Raw genomic sequence first — 15,536 nt, forward strand, 5'->3', positions numbered from 1 at the left:
TGCGAAAATGTTATTTGGGCCCCTTACGAACCGGCAGTGTCTTTACTGCTGATATGGGGTTAAAACTCACTGCAGTGGCAACATTCCAATCGATCACATTCCAGAAACACCCACTCGCAAGATTTAAATGCTCATTTTTGTTGGACAATCATGTCATAAGAGCATCTAAATCATCTATATTTTGTGTTAATGTCTATCCATAGTCAATAGTTTTATACTAAATATACACAACAGTTTTAGCCACATGTATTGTGCAAAAAATAATTTTGATTATCTTCCAGAGCAAGGGGTCACAGTTTAAGGATTCCAGAACAAGGGGTCACAGTTTAAGGATAAAGGGGAAATCTTTTAGGACTGAGATGAGAAAAACATTTTTTACACAGAGTGGTGAATCTCTGGAATTCTCTGCCACAGAATGGAGCTGAGGCCAGTTCATTGGCTATATTTAAGAGGGAGTTAGATGTGGCCCTTGTGGTTAAAGAGATCAGGGGGTATGGAGAGAAGGCAGGCACAGGATACTGAGTTGGATGATCAGCCATGATCATATTGACTGGCGGTGCAGGCTCGAAGGGCCGAATGGCCTACTCCTGCACCTATTTTCTATGTTTCTATGAGTGGATGTTTCTAGATTAATTTATGGGAATTAAGCATTAAATTCCTTCCATCTGGCATATAAATTCATGACAGTGAGATTTAAAAATCATGTTATATTGTGAATTCTTGTGTGAATTGGATTAGTTTGTTATTTGGATACTTAGGCTATTTTTTTTAATTATCTTTTTCTCAAGACATTGAATCTACAGGACATTATTAATGGGAAAGTAGTGGGCAGAAAGGCATGCCATGCGTGGTTTGAAGAGCAAAAACTTGTAATTTACAATGCCAAAATTAAAAAGTTGAGGAAAAACAAGGTGTACAGAGTTGCTTATTGGTTACAATCTGAGGAGTATGATGATGCTACTGGTTATGGTATGCCAATGTACCAACTAGCAACTGATCTTCTCCATAAAGACCAGGTCTATTGCTAGAAATTGTAATTTATTTACCTATCTGTTACGGACTTACAGCATATAATACAATAATATTAAAGTTCTGATATTGAAAATATCACATTTTTGAATTTTCAAGGCAGTCTGGGTGTTTATTACTATTTCACAACGGTCAATTTTGTAATTAGCTACAATTAGGTAATTAACTAATTATATGCTTTAATTTCTGGTCATCCAAGTAAGATGTTTTATATTTGTTTCAGAATGCTTCAATCTATAATAACTGAAAAATGTCATTCAGTTCTCTTAATTTTTAGGAAAGTTATGGGCTTTTGACTGTCCTCGATCACAGCTTTTGTGTTAAGTCAATGGAAAAGCAATAGGGAACAAAATGCTAATTTCCGAGTATGAAAATGGCCATAACTTTTTTTAATACTGAAGATATGAAAGTGAATTAGGTATCAAATTAAATGCTTGATCTCATGGGATAAATTGCAGAATTGATTTTTTAAATCTCAAAATTTTGTAACATTGCTAGAAAATGTACCTGCATCTTGGAAGCCGAAGGTTAGGTTGTTAGCCAAGAAAGATAGACTTTGTTATCCCTCAGTACAGCAACATCAAGAACGATGTTGCTGTACTGAGGGATAGCCAAGTCTATCCCTCATTGCTAGCAGCTGATGGGAAGCGGCTGTAAAAGGGCAGCGCTGCTGGGGGAGGGGGGGGGGGGGGGAGTCCCTTTCAGAGCGTGCGGGTAGTGTGTCCAGGGGTAAAGTTGAGGGGAGGGCTGGAGCGTTGAGAAGGAGGGGATCGGCCGGGGATCATCCAGCTCAAGAGTGGGTCAGCGGGCGGTGGAGCTTACTCCATATGTCAGTGCGAGTAACCTCAATTGATCCCTTGTTCGCGCTGACACAGGAGTAAGATCCACTGCCCGCTGTGATGTTATCCATCACCCGCTGACCCACTCCGCTCTATGATCTTTGCTCTTGAGCTGGTCCCCTCACTATTCAGACGGAGAGCACTGCCAGAGGTGAGCGGGCCGGCAGAAGGCGCTGAGATGGCAGTCGGGTCCGCTGTCCGGTAATGGAGGCCGCTCATAGGCGAGCTGCTTCCCTCCCCGGCCACAATGTGGTGGCTCCGCGCCCGGAGTGCCGCGGCAGCGATGAGTGAGTGAGTTACTAGCATGAACCCAACCCCCTCCTTCTCAACGTTCCTGCCCTCCCCGCAACTTTACCCCTGGCTAGACTCCCCACACGCTGTGAAAGGAACTCTCCCCCGAATTGTCATATTACTCACGACACGTAACTCATTTATAATTATTTATTTATATTCTATGAAAAAAATTCCCAATTGGGCCCCGCACCTCCTAAGGTTGGTCCTGACTGGAACACTATGTTCAAAGTGAAATTAGACACCAAAGTACTAGTTGAGAGAAAATTAGTAATGTCCTTGAAAATTACTAATTTGTGAGTGTATTGTGACCAGGTTTAAGAGTGGATTTCATTGCATGTAAGGAACCATCAATCTGGCCTTTTGTTTTAATCCATACTCCTGGATCTTAACTGAAAACCCTAATTTGAGACATGTGTCTTTATGCACACATATTTCCAGAAAGTTGATGCATTGTGTTGCCAGGCAAAGAACTCATGAATACTTGCATTGATCTTCCTTCACACTTCACCATGGTTTCCCCATTCCAAATACACAAATATTAAAAATCCTCTCACCCTGTAGAAAGGTTAAGGACTATCCAAAATGTCTTTCTTGTGTTGGCACCATTACAGCCTGCTGTATTTTTCTGGTGATTTTGTTATTACTGTGAAAATCAATGCAAACAAAATATACAGAGGTCAAGAACTGTAAGCAGATAATACATGCTTGAGAGGGAAGAAACAAAGAAGAATTTTTGTTGAAGATGATTAGGCTTTACACATACAGTGCCCTCCATAATGTTTGGGACAAAGACCCATCATTTATTTATTTGCCTCTGTACCGCATAATTTGAGATTTGTAATAGAAAAACATCACATGTGGTTAAAGTGAACAGTGTCAAATTTTATTAAAGGGTATTTTAATACATTTTGGTTTCACCATGTAGAAATCACCCCTCATACCCCTCCCACCCACCCCATTTCACGGCACCATAATATTTGGGACACATGGCTTCACAGGTGTTTGTAAATGCTCAGGTGTGTTTAATTGCCTCCTCCGTGCTGGTATAAGAGAGCTCTCAGCACCTAGTCTTTCCTCCAGTCTTTCCATCGCCTTTGGAAACATTTATTGGTGTTTATCAACATGAGGACCAAAGTTGTGCCAATGAAAGTCAAAGAAGCCATTATGAGACTGAGAAACAAGAATAAAACTGTTAGAGACATCAGCCAAAACTTAGGCTAACCAAAATCAACTGTTTGGAACATCATTAAGAAGAAAAAGAGCACTGGTGAGTCTACGAATCGCAAAGGGACTGTCAGGCCAAGGAAGACCTCCACAGCTGATAACAGAAGAATTCTCTCCATTAAAAAGAAAACAACCAAAACACCTGTCCGACAGATCAGAAACGCACTTCAGGTGTGAATTTGTCAATGACCACCTCATGCAGAAGACTTCAAGAACAGAAATACAGAGGCTACACTGCAAGATGCAAACCACTGGTTAGCCGCAAAAATAGGATGGCCAGGTTACAGTTTGGCAAGAAGTACTTAAAAGAGCAAGCACGGTTCTGGAAAAAGGTCTTGTGGACAGATGAGACGAAGATTAACTTATATCAAAGTGATGGCAAGAGCAAAGTATGGAGGAGAGAAGGAACTGCCCAAGGTCCAAAGCATACCACGTCATCTGCAAAACTCTGTGGTGGGCAAGTATGGTTGCTGAAGGTACTGGCTCACTTATCTACATTGATGATACAACTGCTGATGGTAATAGCATAATGAATTCTTAAGTGTATAGACACATCCTATCTGCTCAAGTTCAAACAAATGTCTCAAAACACATTGGCCAGCGGTTCATTCTACAGTAAGACAATGACCCCAAACATACTGCTAAAGCAACAAAGGAGATTTTCAAAGCTAAAAAATGGTAAATTCTTGAGTGGCCAAGTCAATCACCCGATCTGAACCCAATTGAGCATGCCTTTTATATGCTGAAGAGAAAACTGAAGGAGATTAGCCCCCAAAACAAGCATAAGCTAAAGATGGCAGCAATACAGGCCTGGCAGAGCATCACCAGAGAAGACACTCAGCAACTGGTGATGCCAGAAACGCAGACTTCAAGCAGTCATTGCATGCAAAAGATATGGAACAAAATACCACACATGTCTACTTTCATTTACTTGACATTGCTGTGTCCCATACGTTATGGTGCCCTGAAATGGGGGGACTATGTATAAACACTGCTGTAATTTCTACATGGTGAAACCAAATTGTATAAAAATGGCCTTTATTAAAATCTGACAATGTGCACTTTAACCACATGTGAATTTTCCTATAGGGTGATTTCACGAAAGGTCACTGGAGCGTAGATCCGCACCCACGTGACCGAAAATTTTAACTGGAGTACATGCGTCACTTCCGGTACATGTTAGTGAATGGGAAAACACGCACTTTCACACCCGTTAAAAACATCGAAAACGGCCAGTTTTTGAGCTGCAATTAACTGTGCCAGTCGGGGTGACCGTGAGGAACAGCTACCTAAATTTACAGTCCAAAAAAAAGATAGAAACTAAGGTAAATTCAAGAGGGAGCTGAAGGTGTCAAAACGGCGGAAGTTGTTATCGGACATTTGCCGTGGAGATTTAAAGATCGAATATATCGGGAATTATCGCGTTTGCTCGCTGCATTTCATCAAAAGTAAGGCATTATTGACTTTTTATCTTTATTCATTTGTTATATGAAAAGTATTAAAAGTTAAAAATCCGTCAGTAAAATTGCAAAATCGCCCATGGTTCTCAGGTGGGTTTTAACATGCAAAATGAAAATGAAAATGAAAATGCTTCTGAAGCTCCATTTACCATTTAAATAATCGTAAACTATCAATGCGTTTTGAAATAGATTTTACTGAGATGCAAGCTAAGGAATGGGATAATTGTCAGCTGTTTGTTGGACAAAAGCAGGACATTTTATTATTTGCCAAAATATATTTCTCAATGTTTCTTGTTTAAATCCTGCACAATCACCCAAACTACTTATTTATTTATTTATCATCTAATAACAGACAAGCCTGCAGCATGGAATGATGTCAACAATCCTGATTGGGCACCCACTGTGAGCAGGATAGACAATGTGCACAAGAACGCCATGCACGTGCAACAAGAAGAGAGTATTAAAGCAGATTTGGTTGCAGCTCAAGCATCTATAGCTCTGCAAGTTGATGGCGTTCTTGTGCACATTGTCTATCCTGCTCACAATGGGTGCCCAATCAGGATTGTTGACATCATTCCATGCTGCAGGCTTGTCTACGCTCCAGTGACCTTTCGTGAAATCACCCTATTGAAAGGGAGTGGGTGTTTAAGCTGTCAGGACATTTTATTATTTGCCAAAATATACATCTCAATAGCATAATGATAGAAGACTTACTTTTCCACATACCACTCGTAAGTCTGGAGATTGTTTTAATGATAACTTTAGCTTCAGAAGCATTTTCTTTTTGCATGTAAAACCCCACTTCAGAACCATGGGCGATTTAAAAAATTTACAGCCAGATTTATCACTTCTGAGACTTTTTAGATACCAAAGGAATCAAGAAAAAACACAAATAATGCCTTACTGTTGATGAAATGCAGTGAGCAAACGCGATAATTCCCAATATTTTCAATTTCGATATCTGCACGGCCAATGTTCGCCAAGCACTTTAGCTGTTGTTGTCCCTTCAGCTCTCACTTCTCTTTACCTTCATTTTGTTTCACTTTTGGAATTCTGAAGTTGGGTACATGTCTCTCACGCTTACCCCGACTTCCACAATTTTTTACTGCACAAAAATTCACCATTTTGGCGGTTTTTAACAGGTAGGAAAGTACGCGTTTTGTGTATTAACAACATATACCGGAAGCTGCGATGTCCTCCAGATGGATTGAGCAGCTCCGTGCGTCAAGCCCTATGACTCGGTGACCTTACGTGCAACCCCTCTATTGCCCTTCTTAAATATTGCACAGATGTTTGCTTCCTTCCACTGTCGTGGTAGTGACACCCAATCACCCATTCCTATCCTGCCGAGTTACTCCAGTTTTTTTGTTTCTATCTTTGGTTTAAACCAGCATAGCTCTGCAGTTCCGCCCTACACAAAAACATAATTTTGTCCCACTGGTGCCAAACCCCGCCTCTGGCGGATGATGGATGGACGCTGGCCCCGCCCCCTCTGAGAGCGGATGGCTACTGGCCCCGCCTCCACGGGGTGATTGACGTACCGCCGCGCTGGGGGAGACGACCGGACGTGGGCCCCGCCCCCCGCGGTTGATGGTCGGTCGCTGGCCCCGCCCTCTGTGGGTGATCGACGGTCACTGCCTCCCGCGGATGCTTTTCGCCGGCCACGCCCCCTGTGGGTGATCGACTGTCACTGCCCCCCCCCCTCCCGCGGATGATGGTCGGACGCCGACCCGCCCCCCGCGGGTGATTGACGGATCCGAAGGCCATTCCGTCTGGTGTAAGATCGTCGCGTCATTGCTTTTGTAAACCGCAGACGGTGGAAAAGGAGAAGAAACATTCGGCTGGGTTTGATCTACGCGAAGAAACAACGAGAGTGTCAGGACAATGCGCTGGTTCGAAGGCACCATCACCGCTGCCATCACATTAGCCAAACAGAAGAACGCGGTTTTTATCGTGTTTATCACAGGTACGGACTCAGGCAGGTGGGCTGAGGCCTAGCTGGAGGGAAGCCTCGTCATTCCGGCCTGAGGCTGCCCTCGCAGGACTAGGGACCGGGGCCGACACGTCATCCCTATGGATGCCGTTGAGATTTTTAATCAAATCAATTCCAACAGGATTTCATTTAAAAACCGCATGCGTAGCAGAAACTTAACGAGAGGGGTAATGCGCCATTGGCATATCTCAAAGGTGCCCTGGAAGTAATGTCTGTGGAAGCACAGGAGCTGTAGAGAGCTCAAAATCAATTGTGAAACTGTTGTTTTGACTAAAATGTTGACCCTGTTATCAAATATTCCCGGTGACGATGGAGAATTTGAAGCACAGCTATCGCGGAGAAGTCTCCAGTCCAGCAGATCTAAAAAAAATGAAGAGCTGTGTGTCTTTCTCTGCAGAAACTGAACGATGATATATTTGCATAGTATCATGGCCGCAGGTGAAATTAAAGTTTGCCAAGTTACTTTTTTTTTGTTAAGAAGATAGCTGCTCCTATTAAACTGTCTTTTCAGCCTCGCCTGGACAGAATGTAATATTTTACCCAGAGCCTTTTCATGAAAGGGGTCAGAGGTTATGGGTAGAAGGCAGGAGAAGAGTTAGGAGAGAGAGAGAGATAGATCAACCATGGTTAAATGGCGGGTAGACTTGGTGGGCCGAATGGCCTAATTCTACTCACTTATGGGTCGGCTTTTGTCAAGTTAGTGTGCCAGGTATAATTATGCTTAGGTTGCATCCACTCCACAAAAAAACACCTTGTCTCTTAGAACAGATTAAAAAGTTTTAAATTATGGATTATGAACCCATATTTGCAACTTTCTTTCGTTCCTTTTGTTGCACACCTGTCTGTTCATCTCTGGTCTTTATCCAGCATCTGCCTATCTCCCTGAAGAAGGATCCTAACCTGAAATGTCATCTATCCATGTTCTCCAGAGATGCTGCCTGACTTAGTTACTCCAGCATTTTGTGTTTTTCTTTGTAAATTGGCATCTGCTGATCTTTGTTTCCACATTATCAACCCATTTACTAGGTGAGAATCCTTTGCTCTCTTGCTCATCTTCACCTTGTGTAAAGAGCACTATGAGATACAAACTCAAATTATATTTTATTGAAATTAAAATGGGGATATTATTTTTAACAGATGCTACGCACCTTTCAAAAATCTCTTTTGAAGATAGTGCATCTAAATTCCAGTTTTGTTCCTCGGGATTAGTAATGTTCTCTCTTTGGGGAATAAGTTCAGATGTACAATCTACATCATTGTAAAAGTCCAAGCTTGTGAGCATATTTCTTATCACTTTTGTAAGTCAGTACTTTAGAATTAGCATTAATGCAACATATTAGACTGCTGTTTGTTGTGTATGGGAACTGTTTTAAGTTCAATTGTTGAGCTCAATACAATACAATAGAACTTTATTTATCCCAGGGGATACCACACGTCATAAAACACAAGATTCATGAAACATGAAATTAAAGTGACGAGCGTAAAGGACTGGGGATGTGCAAAGATTAGGGGGGGGGGGGGGTCAGTCTACTCCACGACAGAAGGGGAGGAGTTGTACAGTTTGATAGCCACGGGGAAAAGGGATCTCCTTTTCTTGAGCTTTTCCTGATTTTGAGCTATCTGCAGCTCCTGGGTTTCCACAGACATGGTGACAGAACAATATGGAGTTTTGCTCTTTGGGTAAAAAGTAAGGAGAAAAAGAGTGATGTTTGCTGGAAACCAGGCACGTGCCGTCAGGGTAGGCAAGGTAGGCAGTGCCTACCCTGACTAAAGTTATAAAATGGTTATTATTAAATATATATAGTAAAGGCACGGGAGAATTATGCCTACCTAAGAGATCGATCTCTTAGGTAGGCATAATTCTCCCATGCCTTTCATCCGCAGTACATGTAACACACAAAAGTATGTGCAACTCGCGTACCGTCGACGTTGCTTCAAGCCTCCAATGACAACGGTCTATAAAGGCAGCTGAAATTCTGCGTGCATGTGCTGCGCAGCGTACTGTGGAAACCCTTCTTCAGACTGATGTCGGGAGGGGCGGGAAAAAGAATGGAAGAGGCGGAGACAGTAGGCTGTGGGAGAGCTGGGATTGGGAGGGGAAGAAGGGAGAAAACAAGGACTACCTGAAATTGGAGAAGCCAATGTTCATACCGCTGGGGTGTAAACTACCGAAGCAAATATGAGGTGCTGCTCCTCCAATTTGTGGCGGGCCTCACTCTGGCCATCGAGGAGGTCCAGGACAGAAAGGTCGGATTCAGAATGGGAGGGGGAGTTGAAGTGCGGAGCCACCGGGAGATCAGGTTAGTTATTGTGAACTGAGTGGAGGTGTTGTGCGAAGCGATCGCCAAGCCTGCGCTTGGTCTCACCGAGGTTGATCATATGCTGAATAATCCAACCAGCTATTTGTTTGGAAGTGGAAAGAGAATAGTAGAAATTGCATTAATTGCAACGTGTAAAAAGAGATGAGATACTGTATTGTAATTTTTCTGCAGGTCATTGTGGTATATATCATGATTTCATTGGTGAATATGTTTAGTTTGTGATTTTATTTGAAGCAGAAATAATATGTGAATGTTTCATTGACCATAATTCCGACTGGTAACTACGCACTTCGTACGAGCACATTATCGCACGCGCCATGCAAGCCGTCTTAAATGACCACCTAAGCTGTCATTTGGCCACCTAAAAACCTGCCGAGGTTGCCCAGCTGGCAACAGGAGAAAAATTTTAAGTGAGAGCCCCGATAATACACAACATAATTCAACACAGACATCCACCACAGCATTCTTCACTGTGGTGGAAGGCAATACAGTTCAGACAGTCCTCCTCCCCCTTGTTCACCCGTGGTCAGGGCCCTGACCCTCCGAACTCGCCGCTACAGATGGCCCAATGTTCAAGCCCTCTGGTTGGGATGGTCGGAACGCCGACGTCGGGACAGGTCGAGCACACCCTGCGGCCCAGAGTTCTCAAATCGGCCACCTCCTTACCGGAGACCGCGGCTTCGACTGTTGTAGGGCGGCGGTCGGAGCTCTTCTTCGGCAGCCCACGGTGAGGGATCGCCCGCTCCACAATGAAAGGTCTGCTACAGGCCTGCCGCCAGAAACTCCACAGACCGAGGCTCCAAGATGTTGTAGGCCGCAGGCCAGCGGTCGGAGAGCTTCTCCGACGACCCCCGGCAAGGTGGTCTGCGATGTTAAAAGACCCCACTGTGCCGCTGCTGAAGCTCTGGGCCCTACTCCGAGAAAGGCAGCACCAAACCAGCTGTAAGTCCGCGAGGAAGGGGGCGAAGAAGGAAAAAAGTTGCATCTCCGTCGAGGTAGGTGCCTGAAAACGGTTTCCCCCTATTCCCCCCCACCACCCCCCACACAAGACATACAGAGAAATACTAAAACATACTTTTGGACATACTAAAAAAAACAAAAAAAGTTGAAACAACGAACCGCTGCAGACGAGGCAGCCGACTCACAGCGCCACCGGAAAACTCTGGTTCTAGATTCTCCTAATCTGGTTAAAAGACTGTTCATTTACTCTGCTTATTCCTCTCATGGTATTATACACCTCTATAAGATCACCCTCCATCCCGCTTCGCTAACACCTGCTCAACGTCCCCCTTTTGCTCAGTCTCTCGAGTACTGGCAACATGCTTGTAAATCTTCTCTGCATTCTTTCCAGCTTGACAACATCTTTCCTGTAACAGGGTGACCAAAACTGAACCAATTTTCCAAATGTGCCCTCACCAATGTCATTTACAGCTGTAACATAATCTCTCAACTGCTATACTGAATGCTCTGACTGATGAAGGCCAATTTGCCGAAAGCCTTCTTGACCATCCTATCTACCAGTGATGCTTATCTATATTAAACAGTATTTAACAAACTGCTTACATTTGACAAAAATATATTAAATTTACCCTTGGTCCAAAATCAAGGGTTATTGAGGTCCTCTATGGGTCTTTGTAATTGAAATGCAAATTACTGCAAAATGTATGACCTCATGTTTGTCCATAATGTCTTTATTTATATAGCACATTTTTAGTCAACTTGCATTGACCCCAAAGTGCTTCACATAATTACATCCACACACACAGGCAAAGGTGGGTGAAGTGTCTTGCCCAAGGACACACACAGGCAAAGGTGGGTGAAGTGTCTTGCCCAAGGACACAACGACAGTATGCACTCCAAGCGGGATTCGAACCGGCTACCTTCCGGTTGCCAGCCGAACACTTAGCCCATTGTGCCATCGTCCATATTGAAATCTGTTTGCTATAGTTTTACCCTTTTTCTAAAATGTTTTAAATTTTTGTATCTATTATTATGCTCATAATACCATTTTCTTTGTGTCATTGGAAGACTGGGGCATTTTATTTTTTATCCCATCATCCAGATATGTAATAAATATATCTAATCTTACTGCCTTTAAATCAAGCCGCTGCTAGTTTCCTGCAATTCAGTAGCTGCAGTTTATCCCAATACAATAAATCCTCGATATAGTGGGTCATAACGGGGGGAATGGTGCCCTTTATTGCCAATTGGTTGCTATTAGCGAGTAAGGTATTATCATTGTATAAGTTGAAAGAGCTTCAGATGATGGTTAATACACCAAAGAACACAGTGCTGGAATATCTCAGCAGGTCAGGCAACATCTCTGGAAAACGTGGATAGGTGACTTTGGTACCCATCTTCAGATTGATTCGGTCTACAGGTGCACAACCTTTTATCCGAAGATCCAAATAACGAAAACCTCCGAATAGCGGACATTTTTTCGGTCCTTGAAGAAAGGTCCTTGAAAACGTTCACCGAGGGCGGCCCGCAGAGGTGACAGCGAAACCTCCGGTCGGTCCTCGAAGAAAGGGGAACTAAATCCCCATTCATAAAAGAGAAGGTGAGGGTATATTGCGCGGGAGGGTTAATAATTGACAATATGCTGCTGCCTGCCCGCTGAGTTAAAAAGTTCCCACGGTAGCACGATACACAGTGTATCGTGAGTCTTGCGTGGGAACTTTTTAACTCAGCGGGGCAGGCAGCAGCAGATTGTCGCTGCCTTCAGTTTCAACCCACCTACACCCCTCTGCTTCCCGGCCATGTGTGTGACCCCTTCCCTCCCCTCTCCAGCTCCCCGCCCTTTGCACCGGCGCGGGGGCTTTGCACTGTGTTCATGTCAGCGATGTTAGCAGGTCAGTGCCAGTCACCGGAGACGTCAGGACCAACGGGACACCGACCCCCAGGCCCACTGCATGTCAGCGATGTTAGCAGGTCAGTGCCAGTCACCGGAGACGTCAGGACCAACGGGACACCGACCCCCAGGCCCACTGCAAGCACGGAGATCCCAGAGACCCACAGCCAGCAGCAGCCCAGCCCCGTTCCAACTCCAGAGGAAAACTGCAAACTGGCCGGAGACATCAGGACCACCAGAAGCCGCTCCCCGATGGGCCGCAACGGCGACAAGTGGCAGTTCGCCCACAGCCCCCTCATCGGGACACCAACCCCCAGGCCCATTGCAAGCACGGAGATCCCAGATCAGCAACTCCAGCCCAGCCCCGCTCCAACTCCAGAGGAACACGCTCCCCGTATGGGCAGAAGCTGATGGTGTGCAAGGTACGTCTTGTTCTTGGGGTCGCGCAGCTCGGGCTGTGGGCGAACTGCCACTTGTCGCCGTAGCGGCCCATCGGGGAGCGGATTCCTCTGGAGTTGGAGGGTGAGGGGGGTATTGTGCTGTTTGATCGCTGCCTGCTATCCCAGGGACAGGGAGACAGGACGTTCACCGAGGGCGGCCCGCAGAGGTGACAGCGGAACCTCCGGTCGGTTCTCGAAGAAAGGGGAACTAAATCCCCATTCATAAAAGAGAAGGTGAGGATACATTGCGCGGGAGAGTAGGAATCCCAAGACAAAGTTGAGTGAGCGTTCACCGAGGGTGGCCCGCAGAGGTGACAGCGGAACCTCCGGTCGGTCCTGGAAGAAAGGGAAACTAAATCCCCTTCATAAAAGAGAAGTGGAGGGTATATTGCCCGGGAGGGTATATCGCCTACCTGGAAGAAACCGGACATTTTTCCCAGGATGTCGTCTGCACACCAAAGCTCACGTTTGGCGCCAAACGCATGTCGCCTCTGCTGCACACGGATATAAGAGTGTGAAAATGTCCCCTAAGGGCATGTAGCCCCGCTAGGGTGACATGAGTGCGAGAGGTGATTCAATGCGGCGGTCACATTTATAAATTCAGGAATTCATTCAACACACTGCATTTCATACAGACATTTATTCTGCAAGAAAAAACTACATTGAAGACTCAAACTCGCGACCGAGGAACTGCCGGGATCAAGGCGCAAACTCGCGACCTTGCGGATAAGAGCCGAGCACTCTACCACTGAGCCAGCCATTAAAATCTACGCTAAAAAATTTCCATTCCGAAGACCGACAAATTCCGAATTACGAAAAGTGTCTGGTCCCAAGGCTTTCGGATAAAAGGTTGTGCACCTGTACTAGGTTACTCCAGCGCTTTGTATCGTTTTACCTTGAAACTAGGTGCGATACTGTTGGTTTGCACCAGCGAGCCCTTCACTGGTTGATGTGGCTGTTATTAAGGCTCACGTCGTAGCCCCCAACAGGATGCACTTTCTTAAGGCTATTGTCAACTTTCTTTGTCAGCTTCCCCCCTCCACTGCTGTCGACGCCCCCTCCAATGCTGCCACCGCCTCCTTCACCTCCCCCGCAGTCACAACATTTTCCAAAGTGAATATGTCAACGACTCAAGTCAAGATCAAGTGAGTTTATTGTCATGTGTCCCTGATAGGACAATGAAATTCTTGCTTTGCTTCAGCACAACAGAACATAGTAGGCATTTAAAAACAGATCAATGTGTCCATATACTATAATCCCCTCGATGGAAGGAAGGTCCTAGCCGATGATGGACTGGGCAGTGTTTACTACTTTTGGTAGTCTTTTCCTCTCCAGGGCGCTCATGATGCAACCGGTCAGCATGCTCCTACTGTGCACCTGTAGAAGTTAGAGAGAGTCCTCCTTGACAAACCGACTCTCCGTAATCTTCTCGGGAAGTAGAGGCGCTGATGAGCTTTCTTGATGATTCCATTAGTGTTCTCGGACCAGGAAAGATGTTCAGAGATGTGCACGCCCAGGAATTTGAAGCTCTTGACCCTTTCAACCATCGACCCATTGATATAAATGGGGTTGTGGGTCCCCATCCTACTCTTTCCAAAGTCCACAATCAGTTCCTTGGTTTTGCTGGTGTTGAGGGCCAGGTTATTGCGCTGGCACCATATGGACAGTTGCTCGATCTCTCTTCTATACTCTGACTCATCCCCATCAGTGATACATCCCACAACAGTGGTGTCGTCAGCGAACTTGATGATGGAGTTCGCACTGTGACCGGCTACGCAGTCATGATTATAGAGGGAGTACAGCAGGGGGCTGAGCACGCAACCTTGATTATTATCGAGGTTGACACATTTCCACCAATACGTTGTCTGTGAATGAGGAACTGTGGTCTGTGAATGAGGAACTCCAGGATCTAATTGCCGAGGGATGCGCAGAGACCCAGTTCTGCGAGTTTGGTAACCAGCTTGAAGGGGATGATTGTGTTAAATGCCGAGCTGTAATTGATGAATAACAGCCTGACATATGAGTTTTTGTTGTCCAAGTGGTCCAGAGCGGAGTGGAGAGCCAGCGAGATCGCATCCACCGTTGATCTGTTGTGGTGGTAAGCGAACTGCAGTGGGTCCAGATTTTTGTCGAGGTAGGAGTTGATTTGCCCCATGATCAACCTCTCAAAGCACTTCAACACCACCGGCGTTAGTGCCACTGGTCGATAGTTTCCGGTGGGCGGCGCGACTCTGCAGTCTGCAGTCCGCCTATCTTTTTATTATTTTTTGTCTTGTTTCAATGTAGTTTTTTGTTTTTTTGACGGGGTATGTGTGGGGGGGGGGGGGGGGGGGGTGGGAACTTTTAAAATATTTTCCCTGCACGGAGAACCCGACCTTTTCCTTGTCGGGTCTCCGTTGTCGTTGGGGCTGAGCAACATGGAGCGGCCTCCAGCAGGAACGACCTAGGGCTCCAGTTGCGGAGCTGCGGACTTTACTCACCATCGTAGAGCTGGCCGAGTTCGGAGCGGGAGGAGCGTTGGTGGCGCGCTGCTGCGACCTGACCCCGGAGATTCGGAGGCTCCAACCGCAGGTCTGGTAGACAGTAATACCGGGAGCCTGCGGGTCCCTGCTGGGAGACCGCTTTTCGGGGCTTCCGCAACGGCATCACCCGGCGCGGTGTTAATGGCCGCGGGACAATTACCATCGCCCGCCGGGGGCTTTGACTCTGACATCGGGAGGGGAATGGGGAGTGCAGGGGAGAGAAGTTTTTGCCTTCCATCACAGCGAGGAGGAGATGCGCTGTGATGGATGTCTGTGTAAATTGTGTTGTGTCTTGGGTCTTTTTCTTGTGTGTATGACTGCAGAAACAACATTTCATTTGAACCTCAATGAGGTTCAAATGACAAATAAAATTGTATTGTATTGTATAGTCATTGAGGCACGTCACCTTACTCTTCTTGGGCACTGGTATAATTGATGCCCTTTTAAAGCAGGTGGGGACCTCAGAAGTGAGAGGTTGAAAATGTCCGTAAAAACTCCAGCCAGTTGGTCCGCACAGGTTTTTAGAACACGACCGGGTATACCATCAGGTCCAGGCGCTTTTC

General features: G+C 45.6%; 1 protein-coding gene across 1 annotated transcript in view; it reads left to right on the top strand.

Annotated features, from left to right (window-relative positions):
- Nucleotides 1-6,594: 6,594 nt before the first annotated feature.
- Nucleotides 6,595-15,536, top strand: part of ubxn4 (UBX domain protein 4) — a 65,546-nt gene continuing 56,604 nt past the window's right edge. The window contains exon 1 of the mRNA XM_033024680.1: nt 6,595-6,812. Coding sequence (XP_032880571.1) covers nt 6,731-6,812 — 82 coding nt within the window. The 5' untranslated portion in view covers nt 6,595-6,730. The remainder of the gene's footprint in view (nt 6,813-15,536) is intronic.

The sequence above is a fragment of the Amblyraja radiata genome, chromosome 7 (genome assembly GCF_010909765.2).
Source record: "Amblyraja radiata isolate CabotCenter1 chromosome 7, sAmbRad1.1.pri, whole genome shotgun sequence".
In the NCBI taxonomy this organism is placed as follows: Eukaryota; Metazoa; Chordata; class Chondrichthyes; order Rajiformes; family Rajidae; genus Amblyraja; species Amblyraja radiata.